Consider the following 25,517-nt stretch of genomic DNA (forward strand, 5'->3'; position numbering starts at 1 on the left):
TGACCCAAGTATACAAACCGATGGTGTTGATCTGAAAAGAGACGGCGGACACAATGCAGGGGGAGATTCAGAGAGGACAACTGAGTAGACAACCGGATGCTCAGGGCCAAATACAGAGAGTTGAGATGAAGTTGGCGTGAAAGTCTTGGCATTCTCGAGAGGGACGCGATTGCCGCCGCCGCGTTTTGTTCCTCTCCTTCCCTCTTTCATCCTTCCTTCACCCTCCTTCCTTCCCTTTTTCATCCTTCCTTCATCCTCCTTCCTTCCCCGTCCTCTCTGCTCTACACGTGCCAACCACTTTGAACGACTGCTCACTTTCATTTCACCTTTCCATTTACCCAATGCTCTTGATCCTCGTCGGCCTCGACCCTGAATCTCCTCCGCTACTAACCTTTAGAGCCTCTCACTTCCTCACTTCCTCACTTCCTCGCCGACTGATCGCGTGCAGTGCCCCTGTTCGACATAACGAGGATGGCTCGTTCATGCCCAGAGACAACAAACAACCTCCGAACTTGTGCGATCGTCAGATGCTACCAACGTAGTGCACGCAGGTAATGGGATAGGAATGTGAGCTTCGTGATGAAGTAAAGAATAACATGGAGACGTCGAAAAGTTAAGATGCGACCTTGTTTGACAATGCTCTAAGTGCTTGTCCCATTTTCTCCTACTTCTACTCCTCCTCCTAAGCCATCACCATCACTACTATCGCCTCCTCGGCCCTCTACCACCTAGGACCTGCCTCTCCGCATTATTCTCGCTCGACTAGTTAAAGTGCATTGGCCGCCAGTGGAATTGAAACCTTCTGGCATGCAAGAGAACAATGGGCAGCATAGCCAACCTGCTTCTACCAAGGAGCAGGCCCAACAAGAATGATCCGACTTGACAATTTCTAGAGACTTTATGGGCGTCTACGCCGCATGGAGTGGCCCCTACCTTTATGAGGATATACGAGTACTCAATTATGGAATGTGCGCTTAACACGAGATGATATGGGCGACACAAGCTTCAGACCCAACGCGAAAGACCCAAAACCTGACATGCCGGAAGCCCTTTCCAGATTTGGCAGCCAACCCTCATCGTATGTCTCGAGAAAAGATCATAAAACTTGGACCTTTCGACCCTACACAAGGACATATCTTCCCTCTGATGATATTTGCTTGTTTATTATCATCTTTGCTACCTAATCTCTCGTGAATGGCAGTTTGAGGGGCATCGCACTCGAGGTAAGAAGCGAAATGGTGACCAGCGACAAATATGGATTGCTGGTGAGTGAGGAATTGTGATATCACATATTCATTTATAGAACCAGATTCCCCTTGCTAGCCATTTTATATACCCAGATCCTAACCCTAGCAACACGATATGATTCCAGTGATGTATAGAATCTATTTTCAGTCTCAGTACATTCATTCATTCCTTCATTCGATCATAAATGTCTGTATATGGAATTAGATCTATAGAAGAAACATCACTAGGGTTTTCCCAGCGCACACTCGCTCGGCTTTGTAGCAAGAGTTTTACGCTAGATTTATGGTAAAGTTGGGCCATCGAGCTTGTTTAACATTCGACAAAGAGTGAATGCATAATATACAAGAATAATCGCTCTCTACCAGATGTAACGCATCTTCCGTGCACGAGTGGGTAACTATTCTGACAATATGGACAATAGTTTTTCCGTCCTTCCAAATCAGTTCTGGAACTCTGATTCGCTGGCACCCGACAACTGAAAATTCTCAATCAGTACTCATAACATTGAAGTTATATAGACTTGATTTAGAATTCTCAAGTAAGTCCTTTATCAGTCTACGCCTCGACGATCCCCAAGATTGGCAACGCACCCTGGAATATCATCCTTACCCTACAGCTTGTTGTCAGACATGATCCTTCCTTCCAGCCCTGAATGATACATTCACAGCAGACAGGCTTACCTGTCACTGCCCTCAAGCCCGTAGAGATTGGATCTGAGTTCTTGCTGGTCGCAGGCTCTGGACCATGGCTTCATGTTTATGACCAAAATTCCGGACAAGTTCTACGCCAGCAGGTATTTCCTTGCCAGCCTATTCATGGCATTGACGCCATTGAAGTGACCACACCCGCTGGTGACTCGAAGCACATAAGCATCCTCATATGGGGTGGTCGCTGGCTTCGCTATGGAGAGCTATCAGTGTTGCCTGAGCACCAAAGCCTCCCCAATCATGTTATTCTTGAGCTTTCAGACCTTTTTGATGCCAAAGACTGGGTTCTGAAGGCTGTTTCAGTGACAACGACCTCGTTACACACCGCCCCACATAACTCCTCCACATTTTTCCTTCTCACTGCACACAATGCTTTACTCAGGCTCAAGATCAACAGCCACAGCGGCCGACAGGCTACGCAGTTTGAGCTTCTTGATACAGTGCCCGGGCCAGCCACGTTTCTCTATTCTGGAGATATCAAGGCCACACACAGCGGAGGCATAATTGTTGCCTCGGGCACTGTGTTTGGGGAGATCTTTGTGTGGACGTGTCACAATTCAAACGATGAGAGTGGGTGGGTAACTACCTTGAGACACACCTTCACTGGACATGAAGGCTCCATCTTCGGAGTCACAATCTCTCAAGAGATACACATTAACGGAGTCAAAGTCAGGTTACTTGCGAGTTGCAGTGATGACCGTACAATCCAAATTTGGAACATCAGCGACTCCAATGTACCAGCGATCAACTCCATTCCCAGTCTCGGTCCTCGAGAGACAGGCTTCGGCGTCACACGGGATAGTGAAATATCACAGCTGACCAAGACTTGGGCTCATTCATCACGGATTTGGAATGTGGAATTTGCAGTGCGCCAGGTTGGAGCAGGGGATCATCGCATTCTTGTGCTCTCCGAAGGCGAAGATGCCACTTGTCAATTGTGGGAATTGGTCTCTGGAACCGGCCAAGAATCAATTATGCAGCAGCAGTGGACGATTAGCCCGCATGCGCGAGACCATCACCATCTGGGGAAAAATGCCTGGTCTATGTCACATCTTCTAATATACCCCAGTCTAGTTGTATATTCTGGTGGCGCCGACAACCAAGTCGTCCAAAGGAGGTTTGACGTTGATCAGGGACTGACTAAATCCTCCACTATATCCCACCCTTTTCGAGGACTCAGCCACAACGGCAAAGTACTCAAACAGTACACTATGATTGACCACGACATCTGTCTAGCCAATACCGATGACGGGGATTTGTACCAGCTTTCGCCAAATGGAGATACGTTGGTGTGTACGAAGACGCTCAGCAACCCTCTCAAGGGCAGTGTCGTCATCTGCTATGTTTCCAGTCATGGGATGCTGCTAATGGCACCACAAGCTGGCGGACTCTCAGCGCTTGTTCAATCAACGGGAGAAGTGATATCACTTTTGTCGCCTCTTGAGGCCAGCATCACTTGGATGTCGGTTGCCTTGACGCCAGCGCCTGGAATGCCATGTATAGTGGCGAGACTCAGTGATTCCAGGGTCGTGGCCCTATGGGTTTCTGATCGGGGCCCAGCCGTCCAAGTCACCATGACCAACCTTGGTTCACCCGATACGTTCAACGTGACAGCGAGCTGTTATGACCCTTGTAGTCGATGTTTGGTTCTTGGATCTCGCGCCGGGGCCTTGGCTTTCTACGCAGATGTAGATGCAGAGACAGCGGAAGCCCAGAATCCTTTTGTCGTTCGACACGTGCATGGTACTGACAGCGTCACTTCACTTCGGCTTTTGGATCCCTCACCTCACCTTGGGCCGGAAGAATCAGATGTGATTCACATCTTGTCAACCGGCAAAGACGGAACCTTCAGTGTACATCGAGTGGTCAAACAGAAACAAACATTTCCACCCATTTCAACAATCCATCGCTCCTCTCCACCATTTGGACCCAATATCGAAGGTTCTTACCTGGTTCCGAGGACAATTGCACCCGGTAACCAAGTTGTTGATCTCGTTTTATGCGGGTTCAAGTCCACTTCGTTCATCGTATGGAATGAAACACAACGGACGACTCTGTTGGACATTGAGTGCGGCGGCTCCCACAGGACCTGGTCTTACAAACCACTCATTGAGCTTGCTGCCAACAAAATCAGTCCATCCCCGCCTGTCCAGGTAGAACGTCAGAATTTTCAATCATTTGTATGGACAAAGGCTGGAAAGATCAATTGGCACATCGACAAAAGTCCGCCTAGTGTCGCTATCGGTCACAGTAGTCATGGACGTGAGATTAAAGCAATGGCCAAGAGCTCTCGCCCATACACAGACAAACCTCGTGGACTTGAAAATTGTGCATTGCTGGCAACTGGCGCAGAAGACACAGACATACAACTCTTCGCAATAGAGCCCACCGTGATCCCGGATTCACACAAATCAGGGTGGCATAATCTGGTAGTGCTAAAGGGGCACACGACTGGGTTACAACACCTCCAATTTTCTCCAGCTAGCAGATTCCTTTTCAGCAGTGCCGGATTCGAGGAATTTTTTGTTTGGAAGCTAACATATAACGTCCCTTGTGTTGGTGTCGGTGTCGTCTTGCAAGACCGAATGCCCAAGGTAACAGAGGACTCTGATGCAAGAATCATGGGTTTTGACCTACAAGAAAAGGGTCAAAATCGTGGTGTGTTGGGAGAAGAGGAATCTTCCTTTGTGTTGGCTATGGCGTATTCCAACGGCAAGGTCAAGGTCATCAACTACCAGCCCACAGCAAATCACGGCACTGGGGCTTTTGAGGTGATACATATCATCAATTTCGGCTCATTTTGCTTACTACAAACATCGATATTGCCCAACCAGGGTTTGAGTGACCATACCAGTTCAGTGATGCAGATACTATCCGCCGGCACAAATGGAGCATTGAATCTCACGCGATTGGCATCGAAGGATAAGGCAGACGATGCAGCACCCGATGGAATGGAGCTCAAGGGGATCCACCAGAGCAGCATCCTTGCGATGGATGTCATTATGCTGTGGCCACGAATGTACTTGACTACGACTGGAGGTGATGACAATGCTTTGGGCCTGACATTTTTGAATGTTGACACAGAAAAAGAATTTACAAGCCCAGATCATCCCAGGACAATCATCATCCCTAAGGCTCACGCTGCAGCAATTACAGCTCTCAAAGTTGTCGAGTGCATCACTCGTGGTTCAACAATGAGTGTCACCATTGCCACTGTGGGGAATGACCAGCGTGCTAAAGCCTGGCGTGTTGAGATACCGGTCAACTCAGCCGCTCAAGATCAAACCATCCTTCTACAAGACGTCAGAGTACGGAAGTTAGCAAGTGCTTGGACAGCTGTTGCGGATGTCAGTAGCTTGGAACTTGTTAGCATGGTTGAGCTAAGGAAGATAGGCGAAGAATCAGAGGGTGGCCTCCCTGAGAGGGACTTTCAATTGATGATTGCGGGCGTGGGGACAGAGTTAATAAAGATACAACTGCCCTAGCCATGAAGATCACCATCTCCTCCGAAGCTCATCAACAGATTGTAAGCTGTCAACTTCGGAAGATGCATCCTTCATATAGTGCGCCAGAGAATGCAGCCAATACAGTCTACACCATAAAGTAGTCGACGTATGTAGGTTTGACAGATAGGTAGCGAGACAGAACCACGAGTTCACCAATAGTATTCGGTACCGAGTCCGGAGTACAGAGAAGCGAATGTAGGACCCTTTTGGGTTGGGAAGGTTGGAGCCCGCTTGGTATTCACGAGTGAAGCACGATGATCTGCAAGCTCAGACTCAGCTTGTGTCTGACAGGATGTGGTGTGTAGCGTGTGTTTAGGTGCATGACCATGAACACTTGAGGTCCAACTGATACCGATCTTCACTTATCGAGTCCCCCTCTGGAACGTCAAACTGCTGGGGCTCTCTTAACATGACCCCCATTGTGCTCCATCAAAGTGCGTGCTGTGAAATCGACCCAAGAAACTAGAACGACGCCCTAGGGACAATTAGCCCACTCATGTAGGGTCGTCGGGTCGTAGGCTCTGGGCGACTCTTCTAAAAAGACCAACCGCTTCTCTGCTGGAGTACTTTGTGGGCCTCATCCGCCTGGGCCGTCGGCGCCAGCTTCCGGCTCATTTAAGTACTCCGTACATGCAGAGCGGCACAGAGAGATACCCACCACCCTACCCGCCTTCTGCCCTGGGCCTTGAGCCTTTGGGCACCAGTGGCCAAGGCGTCCTGCTCCTCGAGGGAGTTCAATCAGTACTTTCAGGACTCAGGAGGTTTTTTGGGCCCTCCCCCCAGGGAAACCCAGGGCCTGTCGACTGGTAGGCGGGAAGTAGTTCTTGTTACGGGGAATGCCGCTTGACATGTGTGCACGTCTCCATATATCGACTTGTAGTTCCCACAGGCTTTGACTTTCATCTCTCTACCCATCAGTGGAGGCAGTCAGTTGTGTGTCTGTCGCAATGGCTGAGGAATCGCGCCCTCCGTTCTTTCAAATCGCGAGCGACAATCATGCCCCATGGATTGTCATCACCAGTACGGCCTTTCTGGTGTATTCCTTACTGGCCGTCGGCGCGAAGATTATTTCCCGGTTACACCTGACTTCGATGCGAAATTATGACTGGCTGATTGTTGCGTCGGCCGTAATGGCTTTTGTTCAAACGATTTGCATCATTTCAGCCTGCAAGAATGGTTTGGGACAACCTCAAGAGTTACTGTCTCAGGAGACATTTGGTTATTTTGCCAGAGTGAGCATTCCCCAGCCAATTGTAAAAAGAAACTTCGCTTGCTGACTGATGGTGGTAGTATGTTTATTCAGCTCGTATGCTCTTCATCATATCAATGGCATTCGCCAAATGCTCGGTGCTTTGGTTCATCATGGCCATCACTCCCCAACGCTCAATTCATTATGCCTGCTACGGAGTTGCCGGGACGGTGGCTGCTTGGGCTCTCGCCGGTGTGTTTGCCATCGCCTTCCAGTGCGAATTGCCTTCTCCATGGATGGTTGAAGATGGAAAATGTATCAACACTCAAGCTCTCGAACTGTTCATCGGTATCGTCAATATCATTACCGACCTGTCTTTGATCGTCATCCCAGCCATTATGATGGGAGGAGTACAAACAAACATCAGCAAGAAGTGGCAGGTGATGATTTTATTCGGCTGCAGAATCCTGTAAGTCGAAATCAATCGATAAAATGACCACCAAGAAACTAACCCTAACCCTCTTGTAGTGTGCCGGCGTTTATCATCCCTCAAATGGTCGCATACCACACCGATGTCGATCTGGATGATTATTCATGGACCCTGGTCAGCCCCACCATCTGGACTGCGATTGTCATGAACCTATCCATCTTGACAGCCTGCATCCCCAGCTTGAAGGGAGTGTTGGACATGTTCAAATCAGGCACATCGCTGTTTACTATTCCCACACAATACGAAGCCGAACTAGGAAGCTCGTCCAGGGGAGTCACCTCACGAATCAAGACCGCTCTCTCCGGCAGACTAGGCATCGCTGGGACCAAGAACCATAGCCAGACGGGAGCTTCGTCCGCCAGTGGAGAGTGGCCAACCAGACAGATGAAGAAGGTCCAAGGAGGTCACCACACAAGCGAAGTGTCGAGTGCGGGAAAGGAAAAATCCAACCTGGGAAACATCCCTGAGCGCAGCGAAAGTCAGAGAAGCCTCACCGAAGGAGCTATTCTTCGAACCATCGATTACGAAATTGTCGGATATGAAGATCGCGGCGACTCACGCACCGCTCGAGGCTCAGACCATTCCCACAGCCCATCCGAGCCTGACGATTTCATTCGTGCAACTGTGAAATAGATGGTTTTCTATTGAAGGACAAACCTCTTGTGGTGCTGGGGTTTTTGGTTTCTGGCCTTGTGAAGCTCGTTGGCATGATTGTGTATATTAAATAGAGATGGTGGGGAATGTATAGAGTGAAGACAAATTGCATGTCTATTGAACCAAACACCCTCCCAAATTCCACGTGAGAGACTTGACCATCGATAGAAACCCGATAGAAATCTCGATCAGCAGCATTGACAGTCGGACTTGACATTGCTGGCCTTCGAGGAAGAGCACATCAACCAGGCTCTCCTATTCCGACCTTCAGCTACAACGAACAGGCTTATAATCTTGACGGACATTCAACTACTGATACTGCTATCAGGGTCTTCCCTGGTATCTTGACACAACTGTCCCCGCACCTCTCATGCTTAGGAGGACTAGTCTCGCTGGCAGTCTCTCTTTCCGATCCTTGCCTGAAGAAATAAATAATCCCTGTCAGACAACTACCCTGGCACCCTGGAACATTCGACAACTTGAACGACGTGCCACACTGGGGTAAGCGTGTGGTCGCCAAGGGACGATGGTGTAGCGAACTGCGAGTGGTGCCGCGTGGGAAGCTGGAAAGCTCGACATTCAGGAACTGTGCAGATCCTCCCTTGATCAAGGCCTAAGCGCAATCCGTCAATGCTCGGCTGCATGCAAGGTCCCCACCAAGTTGAATCCTGGGCTCTCGGCCTTGGAGATGCCACGGCTGGGCGTGCCCTTTCACAGTAAGTAGTTGTTTCACCATTCCCGCTGTCCTCAGCTTCATATCATCGACATGGCAATTGTGGCTTCGATGAATACTATGGTTATAGGGCACGGTGAAATTGCGTGTTGAGGTAGGTAGGAGCCTGCTTGAAGTGCAGAAGTACAGAATGTTGTATGAACTTATTAAGGCCCCGCATCAAGAGAATCCCTTAGAATTGACACGAGATCACACCATCATCTGCTAGATTGGACCCTTTGTCGAATGATTCTCTACAAATCATGAGACCCTACAACAACCTCCAAAAAAGCCCCCTTGACTGAAACATCGATCTCATTTCATCCAAAAACCTCAGATATCTAGCAAAAAAGCAAAAATGATAGTCCCACTGGGGTTCGAACCCAGGACCTTTCCCGCTGTCGGATGAGATGGATGTAAAGGGAACGTGATAACCACTACACTATGGAACTTTTGTGTGCATTTCGGCAAGCGTTTCACACAATTTTTGAGAGATTCAAAATTATGTAGCTGCGGATTATTTTAGCGAAGATGTCATGAATTTAGGCCTCAAAGCGATGACCCTCCATGCCCAAAGCCGTTCTTTCAGGGGATGCTGTCCTCCCTACTGAAACGGTGGTTAAACATTTCCGGCTTAGGTATTCATTGGCTACCTAGGTAGTATGCTTTTAATCTTTAGGTCAAGAAATAATATCTACAACAGCTACCACGACTCTGGCTACCTACTTATCACCTAGCTGTCCTTATTAGTTCCAGTCGCCGACCACCACGTGTATTCCTGTTGTTGCTTTGATCTTCGGTTCACATCATGGGAACTGGCAGCAAGGGGCCGAGGGCCTTCTGCTAAACGTCATGGCGTCGGATATACTGCTCCTAATCCCCGAAGAGTCCTACAGTTATTGTCATCAAGGGACATGAGCCCTAGAGGTGTTGTCATCAGAGGACATTGATAAAGGAGCATGCAGCATAGTCAGACAGATAAATCTCGACACAAGCTGTAGGTTTATCATTCTATACAACGATACAGCACCATGGCGCAATCACCAGTTTGGCTGATTACAGGAGCAAGCGCCGGGTTGGGGCTGGCACTAGCTCGATATGTGCTCACACAGGGACATCGAGTTGTTGCGACATCACGAAATCTCTCAAAGGCCGGAGATGTCGTTGGCGAATTAGAGGGCATGGGGGCCAAATGGCTGACCCTCGATACTGGGTCGTCAGACTCTATCATCGCAACGGCAATGCAAGAGGCTGAGGGCATGTTCGGACAGATTGACATTGTAGTCAACAATGCCGCATATTGTGTGATGGGTTCCACCGAAGACATACACGCCCAAGAGGTCGAGAATCAAATGAGAGTCAACTTTCTTGGGCCTCTAAGCATCATTAGGGCGCTGCTACCTGGTATGCGCAACAGGAGGTCTGGAGTGATCGTCAATATTTCGAGCATTCAGGGCGTCGCTCCAGCTCCGGCTAACGGAATTTATGCAGCCAGCAAAGCTGCTTTGGAAGCAGCCACAGACAGCTTGAGAGTCGAACTTGAACCCTTTGGGATTGATGTCTGGCTGGTGCTCCCAGGCGGGTTTCGGACACAATTTGCAAATGCTGGTGTGATAGTTGAATCCTCCGAACCATACGCAGCCAGCGACCACCCAGTCGCAAAGAGACTCGGTTTCGTCAAAAAGCTAGGCGCAGGGGCAGCAATTGGAGATCCGAATCGTGCAGCACAGCTCATGTTCGATATGGTCACAGGACAAGGCGACACTGGTAAGCTGGTCAGGGAAAAGGAGATGCTGCGAGTGTTTATCGGATCAGATTCGTGGAGACTGGCAAACCTCAAAGTCAAGGATGCTGCCAAAACCATTGACAGCTCTCGTGAGATGGCGGCCACGACAGATTTCCAGTAACCAGTGATCAGTGATCAGTGATGGTGTGATGAGTCTTGTCGGAGCATCATCGATCTCCCACTCCGAGTCACGAGGACATACACGGTCACGGCCCACATTGACTCCGGACAAGAGAAGATGGAGTTTGAAGTTGCTTTCGTTAAAGCCGGGCCTGTGGGTCTTTAACCACGATTGGCTTCTAAGTAGGCTCGAGGCTAGGATCCAAGGAGATTTTTTATTGTTCTTATTATGAGCGAGCTCGGTCATAAGTACATGGTACATACGGAGTAGTGGCCAAGGTTCACTTCTCGCAAGAACCCTACATTTGTGGTTACCTCCTGCCGGTTGAGTTGTGATTACATAAAAGTAGTAGTGGCTCCTTCCGCCTTTGATGATGTCTACGATATAGTAGTACCTGCCATGTCTGCGTAGTACTCCGTAGGTACTTACAACTAGCAGGAACGAGTATCCGTACGGAGTAGATCTCGCTTCTCATTCCACGGAACCACGTGTTCTCCGTAATCTCAGATCTCTCCTCTGTGGACGATGATAATCCTCGAGGATCTACCCCCCTCAGATGTGGGTGGGAATGAGATTGCGATAGACCGAGGTGCCTTCGTGCCTGATTTGGTGGATTTCTCAGCATAACTGGCCACGCGTTGCAGACCCATGACTGGTGGAAGGAACGAGCGGCACAATCAAGCTTTGACTTGCTCAACATCCTCGCCCAGGGCCTTTTAGCGTTCCCACTACGATTTGTTGAACCAGAAGAGGGCCGCCGAAGGGGCCTCGGGCGTCTCCAGGGGATGCTTCCCCCCTAGATTTGCCCAATCGACACGCCTGGATGAATCTTCATGGTGGACTCTGGCACCCAGACCAAAGAGTTTCCCACAATCGACATTATGCAATTCATTTGGCTGCCTGCAGAGTGGCCAAAAGACCAAGTGAAAGGTGAGTCCACACCGCATAACTCTGACTTTCTGCCCACAACGCCCATGCGTGCCCTCTCGTGTTTCTCACGCCTCACCTATCCTCGCCTCTAAGCGTCATCGCTAATAACTTACATGACGTCCAGCCAGTCGGCGTCCCTGTGTATCCGCGTATCCCCATTGATCATTATACATCCGAGGCTGCTTTTTTTTACTCCAGGGACTGGATAACACGGCTCGCTCCCCCACCGTCACCGACTCGCCACGCGGCATCTGTACATTCTTCACTTTCCTGTCCGCCTCGGTTGTCCTTTTGTCATTCTTCAAACATGGCCGGCTAGAGAACAACTCTGATTTCGCCCCTGTCTCGAACTGCGCCAACGCGTAGGTGCATAGTGTGCAATGGCACCCTTGGACGACAATGAGAAGAATGACCTCTCGCACGCTCTGAGCCAGGAGGGCGTGGAAGAAAAGGACCTGGAAAAAACTCAAGACGGCCCGTCCAGGAATCTCGAGGTTCCCCAAGATCTGAGGAAGATTGGTCGGGGAAAGAGCACCGATTCAACCAGACTGGCCAGGATCGAGTCGACTGCCACATCAGTTACAGAAGCCAGTCACGCCGGCCTCTCCAAACAAGCACAGAAACGCCCACTTCCATGGTATCACAAGATCAATCCACTCAAATATGGCGACCCGGCCCCGCTGCCCGAAGAACGTTCCGTCTGTCCAGAATACAACGCCGGCTTCTTCAGCCTTCTGACGTTTCAATGGATGAACCCTTTGATGACCGTTGGTTACAAGCGTAATTTAGAGATCAATGATATCTGGCTCGTCAACCCGGATAGGTCCTCCCAGGTCATGATCGACAAGATGATGGCTTCCTTCAACGCCCGCACTGCCCGAAAAGAACGCAATCCCTTAAAATGGGCACTCTTCGACACCTTCAGGAATGAATTCCTCTTTGGTGCTGCCTGTGCTTTTCTCTCCGCCGTTTTACAGGTCATGTCGCCTTTCACGACCCGGTACTTGATTCAGTTTGCTACCGATGCATGGAATGCCGACAGAAACGGCGGCGAGCCCCCTAATATTGGTCATGGAGTTGGTTTGGTCATTGGTATCACACTCATGCAAATCTGCCAAACCACAGCCACCAACCACTTCATCTACCGCGGCATGATCGTTGGAGGTCAAGCACGAGCTGTTCTCATCAATGCCATTTTCGAAAAGACTTTGACCATCTCCTCCAGAGCCAAGGCTGGAGGCAAGGCCATTGAGGATCTGCAGCCAAAAGAACCCAACGACAAATCCGAGCAGCCTGACCAGGCACAACCTGACCCAAGAAGACCCGCTCTTGCCCGCTTCATGTCCAGAAAGTTGCACCCGAAAGGCGGACCGAATGTCACACCAGACAAATCAATAGGCGTCTCAGGCGATGGCACGGGTTGGAGTAACGGCAAGATTGTCAATCTCATGAGCGTCGATACATATCGCGTTGATCAAGCCTCGGGCATGTTTCATATCGTTTGGACTTCTCCTATTCAGTTGGCTTTGGTCCTCGTTGTTCTATGTGTCAACCTGGGTTACAGTGCCCTGTCGGGCTATGCACTTCTCATGATTATGATTCCTCTACTAGCTAAATCCATCAAGGCTCTATTCGCGAGGAGAAAAGTCATCAACAAGATTACTGATCAACGTGTCACCCTGACACAAGAAATTCTGGGCTCGGTCCGCTTCGTCAAGTTCTTTGGCTGGGAAACCAGTTTTCTAGGCCGACTCAAGGAGCTCCGACGAAGAGAAATTCGCGCCATCCAGATCCTCCTGTCAATTCGGAATGCCATTAATGCGGTAGCCCTGTCTATGCCTGTATTTGCCTCCATGTTGGCCTTCATCACATATTCAGTGACGGATCATCATCTGGCACCATCCAGGGTCTTTTCCTCTTTGGCTCTTTTCAACTCGCTCAGAATGCCACTCAATCTCCTGCCTTTGGTCCTCGGTCAAGTCACTGACGCCGTGACTTCTATACGCCGCATTCAAGAGTTCCTTCTTTCCGAAGACCAGATCGACGAGATCATATGGGACGAAGATCTCAGTGACGCCGTTGAGGTCTCCCATGCGTCATTCACTTGGGAGAGGACTGCCACTCGGGATAAGGAGCGATCGGCAACCTTCCAAACCAAAGGAGAACTCATGGCTGCCAAAAAGGCTGAAAAGGATCGGAAAAAGGCAGAGAAGAAGACAGCGAGAGCAGCCAAGAAGAACAAAGACTTGGCGGTTATTGCGCAAGAAGATGCCTCCAGCGAGCATACGGAAGTGGAGCCATTCAAATTGCACGATGTCGACTTTACCGTAGGCAGAAATGAGCTGATAGCAGTTATTGGTTCTGTCGGCTCAGGGAAATCGTCGCTACTGGGAGCACTCGCAGGCGACATGCGGAAGACAGGTGGCAAGATCAAGCTTGCATCTACCCGTGCTTTCTGCCCCCAGTATGCCTGGATTCAAAATGCGACACTTCAAGAGAACATCCTTTTTGGGAAGCCGTATAGGTCCAAATGGTACCGAAGCGTGATTGATGCTTGTGCGCTTGGCCCAGATCTAGATATCCTTCCATCTGGCGATCAGACCGAGATTGGCGAGCGGGGCATTACACTATCTGGGGGCCAGAAGCAACGGCTGAACATTGCTCGCGCTATATATTTCGATGCTGACATCATCTTGTTGGATGACCCCTTGTCCGCAGTGGATGCTCACGTTGGTCGCCACATCATGGACAAGGCAATCTGTGGTCTAATGAAGGACAAATGTCGCATCCTGGCCACTCACCAGCTACATGTTCTGGACAGGTGTGATCGTATCATCTGGATGGAAGATGGGCATATCCAGGCCATTGACACATTTAATAACCTCATGAGCCACAGCGTCGAATTCCAGAAGCTCATGGCCACAACAGCTCAGGAAAGTCATCACCAGCCGCAAGCAGAGGAAGGAGAAGAAGACAAGAAGCCTTCAGACAAAAAGCTTAACAAAGGTAAAGGTGCAGCTTTGATGCAACAAGAAGAGCGCGCGACCGACTCTGTCAGCTGGAGCGTCTGGGGTGCATACATGAAAGCATCCGGATTTTTCTTGTTCTGGCCCCTGATCTTCCTCACGCTTGTGCTGTCCCAAGGATCCAACATTGTGACAAGTCTGTGGTTGAGTTGGTGGGTCAGTGATCATTTTGGCTTCTCGCGTGGAACATATATCGGAGGATATGCCGGTCTAGGGTTGTGCCAGGCTTTGGTCCTCTTCGCTTTTGGAACTCTCCTCTCGACGAGCGGTACCAACTCCAGCAAGAATCTCTTGCAAAAGGCTATGACCAGGGTTCTGCGGGCGCCAATGTCATTTTTCGACACGACGCCTCTCGGGCGTATCACCAACCGATTCTCTAAAGACGTCGACTCGATGGACAACAGCTTGACGGATGCCATGAGGTTATACTTTATCACTCTCGGCATGATCATTGCTGTGTTTTGTCTCATAATCGCCTATTTCCACTTTTTCGCGGTCGCGTTGGGACCACTGTTCCTTCTGTTCTTGTTTGCAGCCAGTTACTATCGGGCTTCTGCTCGTGACGTCAAGAGACACGAGTCAGTTCTCCGGTCGCATGTGTTTGCGCGGTTTTCTGAATCTGTCAGCGGGGTGGCGTCGATTCGCGCGTATGGGCTGCAGAAGTATTTCATTGGGCGTGTTCGAGATTCTATCGACGAAATGAACTCGGCATATTATCTTACGTTTGCCAATCAAAGATGGGTTGCAACGCGGCTGGACGCCATTGGCAACGCGCTTGTTTTTGTGGTGGGAATTTTGGTGATTACCGATCGGTTCAATGTGAACCCCAGCATCGGCGGACTTGTCTTGTCATACGTTTTGGCCATTGTTCAAACGATTCAATTCACCATTCGACAGTTGGCCGAAGTAGAGAACAACATGAACGCTACGGAGCGAATACACTACTACGGAACTCAACTGGAGGAAGAAGCGCCACTGAAAGCGAGAGAGGTGCCTGAGTCGTGGCCACAGTCTGGTGCAATCGTGTTTGACCGTGTCGAGATGCGATATCGGCCAGAGTTACCTCTTGTACTCCGAGGATTGGATTTCGAAGTCAAAGGAGGTGAGAGAATCGGAATCGTGGGACGAACCGGCGCCGGCAAATCGTCCATCATGTCGGCGTTGTTCCGGCTCAGTGAGCTTTCCGGAGGGCAGATCAAGATTGACGGGATTGACATTTCTACGGTCGGTCTGCATGACCTTCGGTCACGACTTGCAATCATCCCTCAAGACCCGACACTGTTTCGGGGGACAGTAAGGTCGAATTTGGATCCATTCAACGAACATTCGGATCTTGAGCTGTGGGCGGCATTGCGTAAGGCGGATCTGGTGGCAGAAGATGTGAATGACAAGGAGAAACGCGAACGACCCGAGACGGCTGAGACGGCGGCGACATCAACGTCCAAGCTAGACGGGCACAATGCGCCTAGCCGAATTCAACTGGATAGTCCGGTTGAAGAGGAGGGGTTGAACTTTTCGCTTGGGCAACGACAACTCATGGCACTGGCACGAGCATTGGTGCGCAACTCACAGATCATTGTTTGCGACGAGGCGACATCTTCGGTCGACTTTGAAACGGACGAGAAGATTCAAAAAACCATGCGGATCGGATTCGCAGGCAAAACGGTTCTATGCATTGCGCATCGACTCAAGACCATCATCAACTATGATCGGATTTGTGTCATGGATAAAGGCCAAATTGCCGAGCTGGACACACCCCTGAATCTATTTGAAGCAAATGGTATCTTCCGCGGCATGTGCGACAAGAGTCACATTGTTCGAGAAGACTTTTTCCGCGAGTGATGCGCGTCAACTTGGCGGACTCGATTGGATATATGAGATGTGATATGGATGGAATTCAGGTCGACACAGAGCACATGAATTGGATATAGGTGCAAGCATAGCCTACGGTACTGTGCAGCATATAGCAGTGGCGTCAAATAGAATAATAAGAGTTATTTAGATGATGATTCCAGTTGTAATTGAAGTTGATGATGATGAGCAAGATCCATTCTCTTTTTCCATTTCCATTTCCAAGACTATGTGTGTGCGTGTGTGTCTCAAAGTCTCAACCAAGTCAAAGTGCAAGGGCAAAAAGTGTGCATCGTACCTGCTGCAAGGAACAACCGGGGGTGGCGGGTCCAGGCAGGTGCCATGCACTCTTCAACCACTGGAATGGTTGAATTCCAGCCACTCGTGCCACTCCAGGCGCCTTTTGAACCTTGATCAACCCCCAGAGTGGCCACGGAGCATCATCCGGAAACGGCTGGGTCCGCCACTACCAGGTCCTTGGACATGAGTATGATGAATATTTGATTCATCTTCTGTTACGGCTTGATTTGACCAATTTTACTGTCAAGTGTCCACACTCCTATTGAATACGAAGTAAACACTACCGACGGGGTTGGACAAGAGCGATTGTTAAGTACGGAGTAGAGCTCGGTTATGGTCTTGATTAATTGGGTGACTTGGCTGATAGGCATGTCTAGGGACACACTTTCACAACCCTCGTATAAGACTCCGATAGTGATTGTGTACCTGATCCCACATGCTATACCACATAAACAGACCTTGACGTGAAAGCAGAGGATACGAGGTTGGCTGTCACTGCCATGTTCACTCACGTTCCACCTCGTCGCGCCGAAAAACCAGACACGCACGCCGAACGACACTGCCACGCCAGCAATGACAACACAAAAGCCAAACCAGACCTTGTGACTCGAGACGGTTAGGCGTGGGCCGGTCGGGGTTTTAGGGTCCACCGGTGCCTGGGGCTAGCCGCTAGACTCGATCCATTAAGCACCCCTGTCTTGCCTGTCCAGTGTGATGTCTTTCCTGACTGGGGACTGGGCTGGGCGTCAAATTACATGGTCTGGAAGTCTGGCCAATTTGGCTGGCATTTGATTCACTTGCTCGCCTTTGCACCTGTTTTCCCGCATGCTGAGATGATTCGATCAACCACATCATTCCACCTTTCCATCTGGAACCATGCCCTGGTCTAAGGCCTGTCGACCTCGTTCCCAGCGCCATGTTTGTGCCATTTCACCAAATACAGGTCATCACCTCCAGTCCGCTGGAACATGTCGTGTCGATTATTGACACAGGCTGGCTCCACTTGCTCTACGCAGATGGCTTCTTCGTAAGCCCCCAGTGGCCCCCCAATGTCCCAAGGAGCCTGATTCCTGCCTTGGACTTCGCCTTCCAAAGTATAATACTAGATCTGCAAGGTGAGTTACTTGCTGTAACCGACCTTCTGTTTGAGAACTTGTATCTGCCGCTACCGAGTACTGTCACGACCTACCAAGACCCTTGCACTGTGGTTTATTGGTCTTGGTAGACGGCAAAAGTGAAGTCTTTTTGTACTCAATCGCGCCTTCGACCTTCTTCAGTGAATCCCACCTTCCACAAGTGCCTTTTCCCCTCCAGACCGGCAGTCACTCTTGCAACTCACTCCCTCCATCCTCTGAGATCAAATCCGACTCTCGTCTGGCTGTTGATTGCATGGCCATGGATTCTTGATCGATACAGATCCGCCTATTTGGCCCTGGTGTTTTCTGCACCTCATTCGACAGAAAAGCATCTCAAAGACCACACTTCTTCCTGAGCATTCTTCACTTGACTCCATCCACTCGCATCCTGCAAGCCACCACCATGCAGACCGTACAAGAGGACACTGAACTCACCGAGCAACCCCCTCCGAACCGCAGTCTGCAACCCCAAACACAGCCACAAGCAGACTACAATCCCTGCTCCAATGCCAAAATAGCCTCGCCCTTCTACCTTTACAACCACGACTCACCACGACCTTCCTTTGACGTTAAGAATTCAGACTCTGCAACCACCACGATCAAAGATCTCGAAGCTGGGCCCCCAAACCTAACTCCAACAATCACGGAGGAGAAGCGAGATGCTCAGGCCAAAAACAAGGGGATCTTCAGGTTTTGGAGCAACAAGCAATCATGCATGACAAAACCTCAACGTCGAGGATGTGGCTGGCTCTCCCGTCTACCTCCCAAGCAGCGCCTGCTGGTCAAGATCTTGATTGCTCTGACTATCATTGGTGCTGCTGTAGGCATCGCTGTTGGTATCAGTATTCGTGTCAATGGCCGAGTCTACAAGAGCAATAATTCGAGTGTCCAGATTGGCAATTGAGGTCCAAGGTGGCCCAACACTTGCAGAAACTATTGGTGCAAGAAGCACCGCTCTCGATGAGAGAACTGTAGTTCACCGCATCAAACAGCACCAGCTGCCAGCATGGGGTGTAGGACACAGTCTGTGTTTGGGAGCACAAAAGGCTGTTATGAATCGAATGATTGAATTGTCGGCATGTTTGCAGAGCCAATCTTTATCTCTTCAGAACGACGTCTCATAAGTACTCAGTACTCGGCTTGAGGTGATGGGCGGTGCAACTAATACTGTAGAAGTGTAGATAGATACTTTTTACAATGTCGATGGTCGATGCGCCAGGCGCTAACAGATAAGATAAGATCTTTCCCGCAAAACTTGGCGTTCGTCCGTCTTTTTTTTCCACCGCTTCCTCCAGCCTCTGATCGAGGTATCTTTGCACAACTTGAGTCGACTTGACATGTCCCCTTAAACGTGGCCCTCAGAGATCACTCATTGTGATCGTCAGCCCAACGCCGGCATCATGGGTCTCGCTGAGCCAAAGAGGTACATTCTTGAACTTGCCACTTTTGCTCATTTCCTCCGTCACTGACAAGTACCCTGCACAGACGAAGCAAGATTGCCCATGATCCTCGAAACCTAGCATGGAAACAACAAGCTGCATCATCGTTCGGTCAACGAATGATGGTCAAGCAAGGTTGGTCCGAGGGCGAATCTTTAGGGAATCGAGCCTCAACACACATCGGTCTCAATGATGTCGATCGCCTCGCAGCCGCCAGAGTAGGCGTTCTATTCAAAGACAACAATCTCGGCCTCGGAGCAAAGAACAAAAGTCAAGATCTTGAAGCCCAACGAACTGGTTTGGATGCCTATCAAGCAATGTTGGGAAGATTGAATGGCAAGTCAGAGGCTGAAGTCGAGGTGATGGAAAAGAAAGTCGAGGATCGCAAGTTGGCCATGTACGCCAAAGGGAGATGGGGTGGAATGGTCTTCATCAAGGGTGGAACTCTAGTCGGTGAAAAGACATTCGGAACCGGTGAAACCATCGAGGAACAGAAGCCCGATTCTACCCCTGCCACCACCGATTCGGAAGAGAAAAACAACGCAAAAGAAGAGAAAAGAAAACGCAAAGAGGCAAGGAGGCTGAAACGAGAAGCCAAAGCCGCAAAACGTGCCGCAAAGGCTGCAAAACGACAAGCCAAGTCACGAAACACCTCCAGCAACGAAACAGGAAGTGAAAGCGAATCAGCCGAACAGACTCACTCGAGTCACAGATCATCACGGTCGCATGCCCCCGATGAACCAGTGTCCTCATCCTCTTCTGGAAATGAAGATGCAACCTCTTCAAAGAAGCTAAAGCGGAAAAGATCAACTGCCAGTATCAGCTCAGCCAAATCAGCCACCCCAACTACGGTGACCCCTTCAAGAAATGGCAGACATCTATTGAGAGGACGCAACATTCAAGCCAAACGATTGGCTTTGACCGATATGAAGGGATTAGATGAAATTTTCATGAGGCCTGGGTGAATGAATGAATGATGAAACTTGTTAATTTTTTATCAACCGAACGCCGACGAATACCACCAAGTGCTCGAGTGCACTTTGCGCCTCACAACATACATGGGTTCAATCAGCATTTATTTTGGCCAAACAGAACCAGGACATGATTTGTGAGTGCAAGCAAGATATCAGATTCGCGATTCAGCAGTTTAAGTTTGTGGAGGGAATTTATCTCCTCGGCAATCTAATGCCGTCCGTCTCATGCTCGATCACAACCGCCCTGAGATGTCCGCCACGACACCGAACCAGATCGGACATTCGCGTCCAGAGGATACAACCAAGGCAATGCACTTGGCCAAACATACTCGACGACTACGCCGGAAACTGACCTGAGGCATCGAACTGGAACCGAAGAAAGAAAGCCGATTACTGCAGCTGCACAACTTTTAGGATGTGATCTATCATCAAACGGGGTGTAACTTTGCTATGGTTAGCTGTCGCAGGGATCAATCTGCAAGAGACTGTGGCTCGAGGGGATGGATATATCCGTGAGTGCCTTTGGCAGTCTTGAAACGGACAACAGGAAGTCCAAGGTCCACCATTAGAACATTAGAAATAGATGGATACAGGTGAAGTTGGCCATTGATATACCCTCAGAAGGATCAATGTCGAGTACATAGAAATAAACATAAACTTGAAAGCTGAGACCGACGTTGTGCATAACTGTGGATTGCAATGCTGTGAACATGTAACATACGAATAATCGTCTATGGATGACAGCCAATTCGCAACGATAAAAAAATAATAGTTTTCAGGTAAACACCTCAACGAGACTTCTCCCCTATCAAATATTCTCTCATCTCGACAAATTCATCGGCATGTTTCCACAACATTATCCAAGATCCAAGGACATCTAAAATTTACAATATGGCAGTCAAAATTCCAACATTCAAAAAATTTATAACAGCCTCCACAATATAAATCTCGCCCAACAGTGACTTGACCAACATCGACACTTGGACAACCTGTCATGCCACCGGATTCTTATCCAATTCCAAAACCATGCGGATCAATGAATTTACAGGTACCACATACTCTCCAATTGCCATTTCATTTTCGTCGGAGAAGAATTAGAAGAAGGAAAAGAGGAACACGACTAACTCTATACCTCTTGTTCCATCCCAGCTGTGACGACAAGTCAAGTCGTATTGGTTCCTTACTCTATGCACCATGTACCGAAATACCATGAATGGATGAAAGATGCTGTAAGTCAGTGACCTCTTCTGCTCACCATCTACGGAACTACTTAGTCAGAGACCTGTTGTTATATCTTCATAACCCTACTAATGCCTACCGCGCCGCCTCTTCAATAGGAAATCCAAGTCCTGACTGCATCGGAACCACTATCTCTCGATGAAGAATACGCTATGCAACAAACATGGCGCACTGATGGGGATAAATTGACATTTATCGTCTGTCGACGTCTGTCTGACTATCGGTCTTCAGTCACTACCGATCTCGACGTCAACACACGCCCTGATGACTCGGTCATCGGCACGGGTCCGCTCGTCATGGTCGGTGATGTCAATATGTTCGTTTCAGTGGATGATCAGGATGATGATGATGAGGGTGATGATCCTACGCAAGAGTTGGGTTTGGTCGCGGAACTCGAAGTCATGATCGCTGAAAAGGCTCAACGAGGAAAAGGACTAGGCAAGGCGTCGGTCCGCGCGTTTCTTACTTATGTTCTACAGCATCAAGAGCCGATTGTGACCGAGTTCTTCAAGCATCATCAGGCTGGCGGTGGACGAGAAGACCTCGAGGGAGTTACATCGACCACGACAAAGCCTAAAACGATTGATTTCTTCGCCGTCAAAATCGGCCAGGCCAACTATAAGAGTATCGGCCTGTTCGAAGCTCTGGGATTCACCAAGGTTGCTCCGACGGTCAATTACTTTGGAGAGTGGGAGTTGCGGTGTTCGAGTCACGATCTGGCGCGGGTTGTACTACATAGGGATGTTGATCCTGTTTACACGGAGGTCGAGTATATTGCTCCCTCTGGCGATGCTCCGATCTTGAGAAATTGATCCTGTCGCATAACTTTTCAACGAATCATCTGATATATCAGTACATGTTGTCAGGAAGAAACTGAGGGTCATCAAGTGATTTCATATGTTTTTCGTTGATTTTTTCTGTCTCTCTCTCTCTGTCCACAGCTTTGGATCTTCCGGCTTGGTCTAAATCGCTATGGATATCCACCATACTCCCGGATCACAAGACAATTGACTGATTGACTGACTGGTCGAAAACCCGAGATCGTCGAAAAGATCATGAATCCATGAACTATCATGAACACTCTCCATCCAACCCAGTCCATAATTTCAAACATGACCGACTGAATGAATCATCATGTGAGAACATTCGAACCAGCCATATTCTAAATTGGAATGGAACAGAAAATCTGCAATCGAGTCCATTGCCGTCGAAACCGTGAATAAGAGGGTGAACGTTCAAGGAAAAGAGACATATGGTAATGACAACGACTCGGTCGCAATCCTTTTTTGATGAAAGCCGATCAAGTCAAAAAGTCAAGCGCTGGAATAGATGACCGAAGCATTTCGCTGGGGCTGTTGAGATGTCTAGTCCTTCTTGGGCTTCTTGTTCTTCTTGCCGATTTCTTGGAAGGGCATTTCTGTAGAAAGAGAAAGATGGGTGGTTAGCCTATGTCCATGGGGTTGGCAGGTTGCATTTTGGAATCTCGACGCAAAACTCGTCGAACTCGACAAAAGATCTTCAGCGATATTTCATGTCCATCATGTTCTATCCCTCTCTTTCTCGGTGTTTCAAGATTTTCATTGCACCCGCTCTATGCTTCTCTTGCCATCTGCTCATCCAGATGCTTCCACTTCAACCATGTCCTCAAAACAGAAACATAAAAATCATGTCGGAACTTACTAGGAGGCAAGCTCTGCTTGATCTTGTCGGCCTTGTCGGCATCCTTGAGGTTGAGGGTATACAGGAAACGCTTTCCTCGGAGCTTCAACTTGATGTTCTTGGACTTTGTGGATTTCTTGAGGCGGGCGCCTAGTGGATAAATGAATGTATGTCAGTTATGATGTTCGCCTTAAAAGAGACTAATCTTTCAATCTTTCAACAACGCCCCCAAAGAATCCTTTGGTCGCAAGATGGCAGAGAAAAAGAACCGGGAGTGAGACTGACCGGTGGCATCCTTTCTGCGGGCAATCTCAAGGAATTGCTTGATGTCGGTGACTTCGGAAGGCATCTTGATGTAGGTGGGTGGTTGATACTGGGGTATCTGAGGAATTCGAGTTGCGTCTGGCCGGAGTCGGTGTGTGGTAGTCGTCGAGTGACTTTGCGCAGTCTCGTCTCAATGTCCTGATGTTCCCAACAATTGAACCTGGATCCCATTGTGCGGAATATTCACTAGCGCCGGAATTAAAGGTGAGGGGACTTCGGGGTTAAGCCTTGCGCTAGATCACAGGTTGGTCCACGAGGCTGCACATAACGTGAACATATATCTTTGGAACGGTATGCAATCGCTATTAAATTCATGTCATGCTCTAATATTTATAGTCCCAAGACCGTATCTCATACGAGATGATGCTACACATGACATCGACGTACAGTCTCTAGCCGATGTGGCTACCGCAACCTCTATTTCTTTGCCAATCCCTTCAACCACTTTGGTAGTTTCTTCTTCGTGTCTCCACTATCTTCCGAGGTTGTCTTGCTACCCAAGGTCACCTTGACGCCAGGGTCATCTGGCGTGTCCTGTGAAGCAATCACCTCAGGAGCCTTGAACTCTTGAGCTTTAGCTCGCAATTCGGGTTTTAACAGTGCTTTTGTCCCTCTTGCCTCGAGACTAGCCTTTGAATCATCCCAAGTAAATGTCACCAGTACTCGACCTTTTAGCTGTAGGCCACGGATCAATGTCTTGTTGGCGTCATCTGGAATAGTCTCATTCTTTCCCTTGACACCAGGATTCCGCAGGTGAAAAACGTCAGATCGCCACTTGTCTTCCAGACAGTCTCTCACGAACCCATAGAGGTCGTGCCCTGTATCTGTCTGCTTGAATTTGGCACTCACCGCACTCTGATCAGGAAACCGAACTTTGATCTCGACCTCTGTGATTTGTGCCCACTTCGCCGCTTCTTCTGTTGCTTGCGCTTGAAGCTCTGCTTCGGTGGGTAACCGTCGGTTGCGGGTGCTGTCATTGAGCATTTTCTGATGGATTTGTGCATGTTCCACCGTAGGAACGTAGTCTGTGTCATTGTGGGAGATTAAAGCAGCTGAGGGTGTTGTTGAACTAGGAGGCCGGAAAACTGACACTGGCCGACCGCTCGACGTGGTGGTTGTGGCAGTGGCTTCGGAGGCGGAAGTGGAAGGACCAGGTTCTTGTTCGGGACTAGTGGTCTCGTTGGGCTTGATATCTTCCGTCCATTCTGGCTGCTCTGGTTGCTGACTTGATGGAGCAACAGGCTCATTGACGGGCTCAACCTTTGGCGTTGGCTGGTGCGATGTGGACGGAGGGTCGACTGTGTCAAAATAACCTTGTATCTGGGCCATGGCTTCTTCCAAAGGCATATCTGTGTGGCGGAAGCTGAGTCGAATCAGGGCAGAACCACTGTTGAGGCCAAGCTGAGCAAGTGTCTTTTGCAGATCGGTAAAAGAAGACAATTCTCGATTTAAGCAATTCAACACAGGCTGTTCATAGTACAATCTTCCCGCACCAGCGGCGCCTTGACTTGATGGAACGCCTCGAGCAGTGAAATTTCGTGTTGAACTTCCTCCTCCTGCGACACCGGCCTCAAACTTCCTGAGGACTAGCCAAAGGGTGGTGGAGCTGGGGAATTTATCTGTGAGACGTGCATTGGGTTGACCCTTTGCCTCAGATTCGGGGAGTTGCAGGGCTATCGAAACCACACCAGCGGATTTAGAGAGTTGGATGAGTTCGAGTTTGGCGCCGGAAGATAGACCGGATAGACGTAGGGTTCTCGATAGATCGACGGGTTTGTTGTTATGTCTAAGAAAAAGGTCAGAATATGGAAACCAGGGCTGACTGCAGGGCGTTGGAGACGCACTTACTTTAGGCCATATTGAGAGGCATTGATACCTAATTTCGCGGAGACTTCCTCAACAACTTCGCTGAGGTATTTATTCGGTGTGGTCTTGACGACATGGCGTCTCGCTGTCGAGTCAATCACCACGACATGCGCAGACATGCTGAGGGTGTAGAAGGCGTGAGCCTGCGGCCGGAGGCGGGGGGGTTGGATGATTTGAAATGTCCACTCGGCAGAGATAGAATGTTATTGAGGTAGTATGGACTGTTCAGGATTGAAATTCTGGGATATTTGGGTATCAGTGCAGAGAGAAGGATCTAGAATGGGAATCACAATTGCTTAGGTGATGGCATGTGGGAGATGGAAGTCAACTTGTCTTGATGTTTCGATTCGGCGGCGAGGC

At 49.3% G+C, this 25,517-nt stretch overlaps 9 protein-coding genes and 1 non-coding gene across 11 annotated transcripts; 7 read left to right on the forward strand and 3 right to left on the reverse strand.

Moving 5' to 3' along the window:
• The first annotated feature begins 1,792 nt into the window (after positions 1–1,792).
• Positions 1,793–5,594, forward strand: PV10_02226 (uncharacterized protein). The gene has a single exon (XM_016366516.1). It carries the CDS (start codon positions 1,901–1,903, stop codon positions 5,438–5,440), a length of 3,540 nt encoding a protein of 1,179 aa, XP_016226034.1. The 5' UTR covers positions 1,793–1,900; the 3' UTR covers positions 5,441–5,594.
• Positions 5,595–6,371: 777 nt separating this feature from the next.
• PV10_02227 (uncharacterized protein) lies at positions 6,372–7,917 on the forward strand. Its single transcript, XM_016366517.1, has 3 exons — positions 6,372–6,693; positions 6,752–7,119; positions 7,179–7,917. The coding sequence occupies exons 1-3, from the start codon at positions 6,409–6,411 to the stop codon at positions 7,771–7,773; spliced, it is 1,248 nt and encodes a 415-aa protein (XP_016226035.1). The 5' UTR covers positions 6,372–6,408; the 3' UTR covers positions 7,774–7,917.
• Positions 7,918–8,868: 951 nt separating this feature from the next.
• PV10_02228 lies at positions 8,869–8,958 on the reverse strand. The gene has a single exon. It is a non-coding gene; the product is annotated as a tRNA-Val (tRNA).
• A 397-nt stretch (positions 8,959–9,355) lies between these two features.
• On the forward strand, positions 9,356–10,614 carry PV10_02229 (uncharacterized protein). The gene has a single exon (XM_016366518.1). It carries the CDS (start codon positions 9,538–9,540, stop codon positions 10,411–10,413), a length of 876 nt encoding a protein of 291 aa, XP_016226036.1. The 5' UTR covers positions 9,356–9,537; the 3' UTR covers positions 10,414–10,614.
• A 777-nt stretch (positions 10,615–11,391) lies between these two features.
• On the forward strand, positions 11,392–16,378 carry PV10_02230 (uncharacterized protein). The gene has a single exon (XM_016366519.1). The coding sequence runs from the start codon at positions 11,724–11,726 to the stop codon at positions 16,209–16,211; it is 4,488 nt and encodes a 1,495-aa protein (XP_016226037.1). The 5' UTR covers positions 11,392–11,723; the 3' UTR covers positions 16,212–16,378.
• Positions 16,379–17,669: 1,291 nt separating this feature from the next.
• Positions 17,670–18,903, forward strand: PV10_02231 (uncharacterized protein). Its single transcript, XM_016366520.1, has one exon. The coding sequence runs from the start codon at positions 18,060–18,062 to the stop codon at positions 18,558–18,560; it is 501 nt and encodes a 166-aa protein (XP_016226038.1). The 5' UTR covers positions 17,670–18,059; the 3' UTR covers positions 18,561–18,903.
• A 51-nt stretch (positions 18,904–18,954) lies between these two features.
• PV10_02232 (uncharacterized protein) lies at positions 18,955–20,686 on the forward strand. The gene is made up of 2 exons (XM_016366521.1): positions 18,955–19,079; positions 19,142–20,686. Exons 1-2 carry the CDS (start codon positions 19,057–19,059, stop codon positions 20,058–20,060), a joined length of 942 nt encoding a protein of 313 aa, XP_016226039.1. The 5' UTR covers positions 18,955–19,056; the 3' UTR covers positions 20,061–20,686.
• A 192-nt stretch (positions 20,687–20,878) lies between these two features.
• On the forward strand, positions 20,879–22,126 carry PV10_02233. 2 transcript variants are annotated; one of them, XM_016366522.1, is made up of 3 exons: positions 20,879–21,117; positions 21,219–21,298; positions 21,407–22,126. In XM_016366522.1, the coding sequence occupies exons 1-3, from the start codon at positions 21,096–21,098 to the stop codon at positions 22,118–22,120; spliced, it is 816 nt and encodes a 271-aa protein (XP_016226040.1). In that variant the 5' UTR covers positions 20,879–21,095; the 3' UTR covers positions 22,121–22,126. The 2 variants fall into 2 exon arrangements, with proteins under 2 accessions (XP_016226040.1, XP_016226041.1); XM_016366523.1 differs by lacking the exon at positions 20,879–21,117 and having other exon boundaries at positions 21,189–21,298.
• PV10_02234 (uncharacterized protein) lies at positions 22,019–23,424 on the reverse strand. Its single transcript, XM_016366524.1, has 3 exons — positions 23,253–23,424; positions 22,989–23,117; positions 22,019–22,725 (listed from the first exon to the last, which is right to left on the reverse strand). The coding sequence occupies exons 1-3, from the start codon at positions 23,314–23,316 to the stop codon at positions 22,673–22,675; spliced, it is 246 nt and encodes an 81-aa protein (XP_016226042.1). The 5' UTR covers positions 23,317–23,424; the 3' UTR covers positions 22,019–22,672.
• Positions 23,425–23,580: 156 nt separating this feature from the next.
• PV10_02235 (uncharacterized protein) lies at positions 23,581–25,465 on the reverse strand. Its single transcript, XM_016366525.1, has 2 exons — positions 25,140–25,465; positions 23,581–25,077 (listed from the first exon to the last, which is right to left on the reverse strand). The coding sequence occupies exons 1-2, from the start codon at positions 25,274–25,276 to the stop codon at positions 23,709–23,711; spliced, it is 1,506 nt and encodes a 501-aa protein (XP_016226043.1). The 5' UTR covers positions 25,277–25,465; the 3' UTR covers positions 23,581–23,708.
• Between the last annotated feature and the right edge of the window lie 52 nt (positions 25,466–25,517).

Source organism: Exophiala mesophila (assembly GCF_000836275.1).
Source record: "Exophiala mesophila strain CBS 40295 unplaced genomic scaffold supercont1.2, whole genome shotgun sequence".
NCBI classification, from domain to species: Eukaryota; Fungi; Ascomycota; class Eurotiomycetes; order Chaetothyriales; family Herpotrichiellaceae; genus Exophiala; species Exophiala mesophila.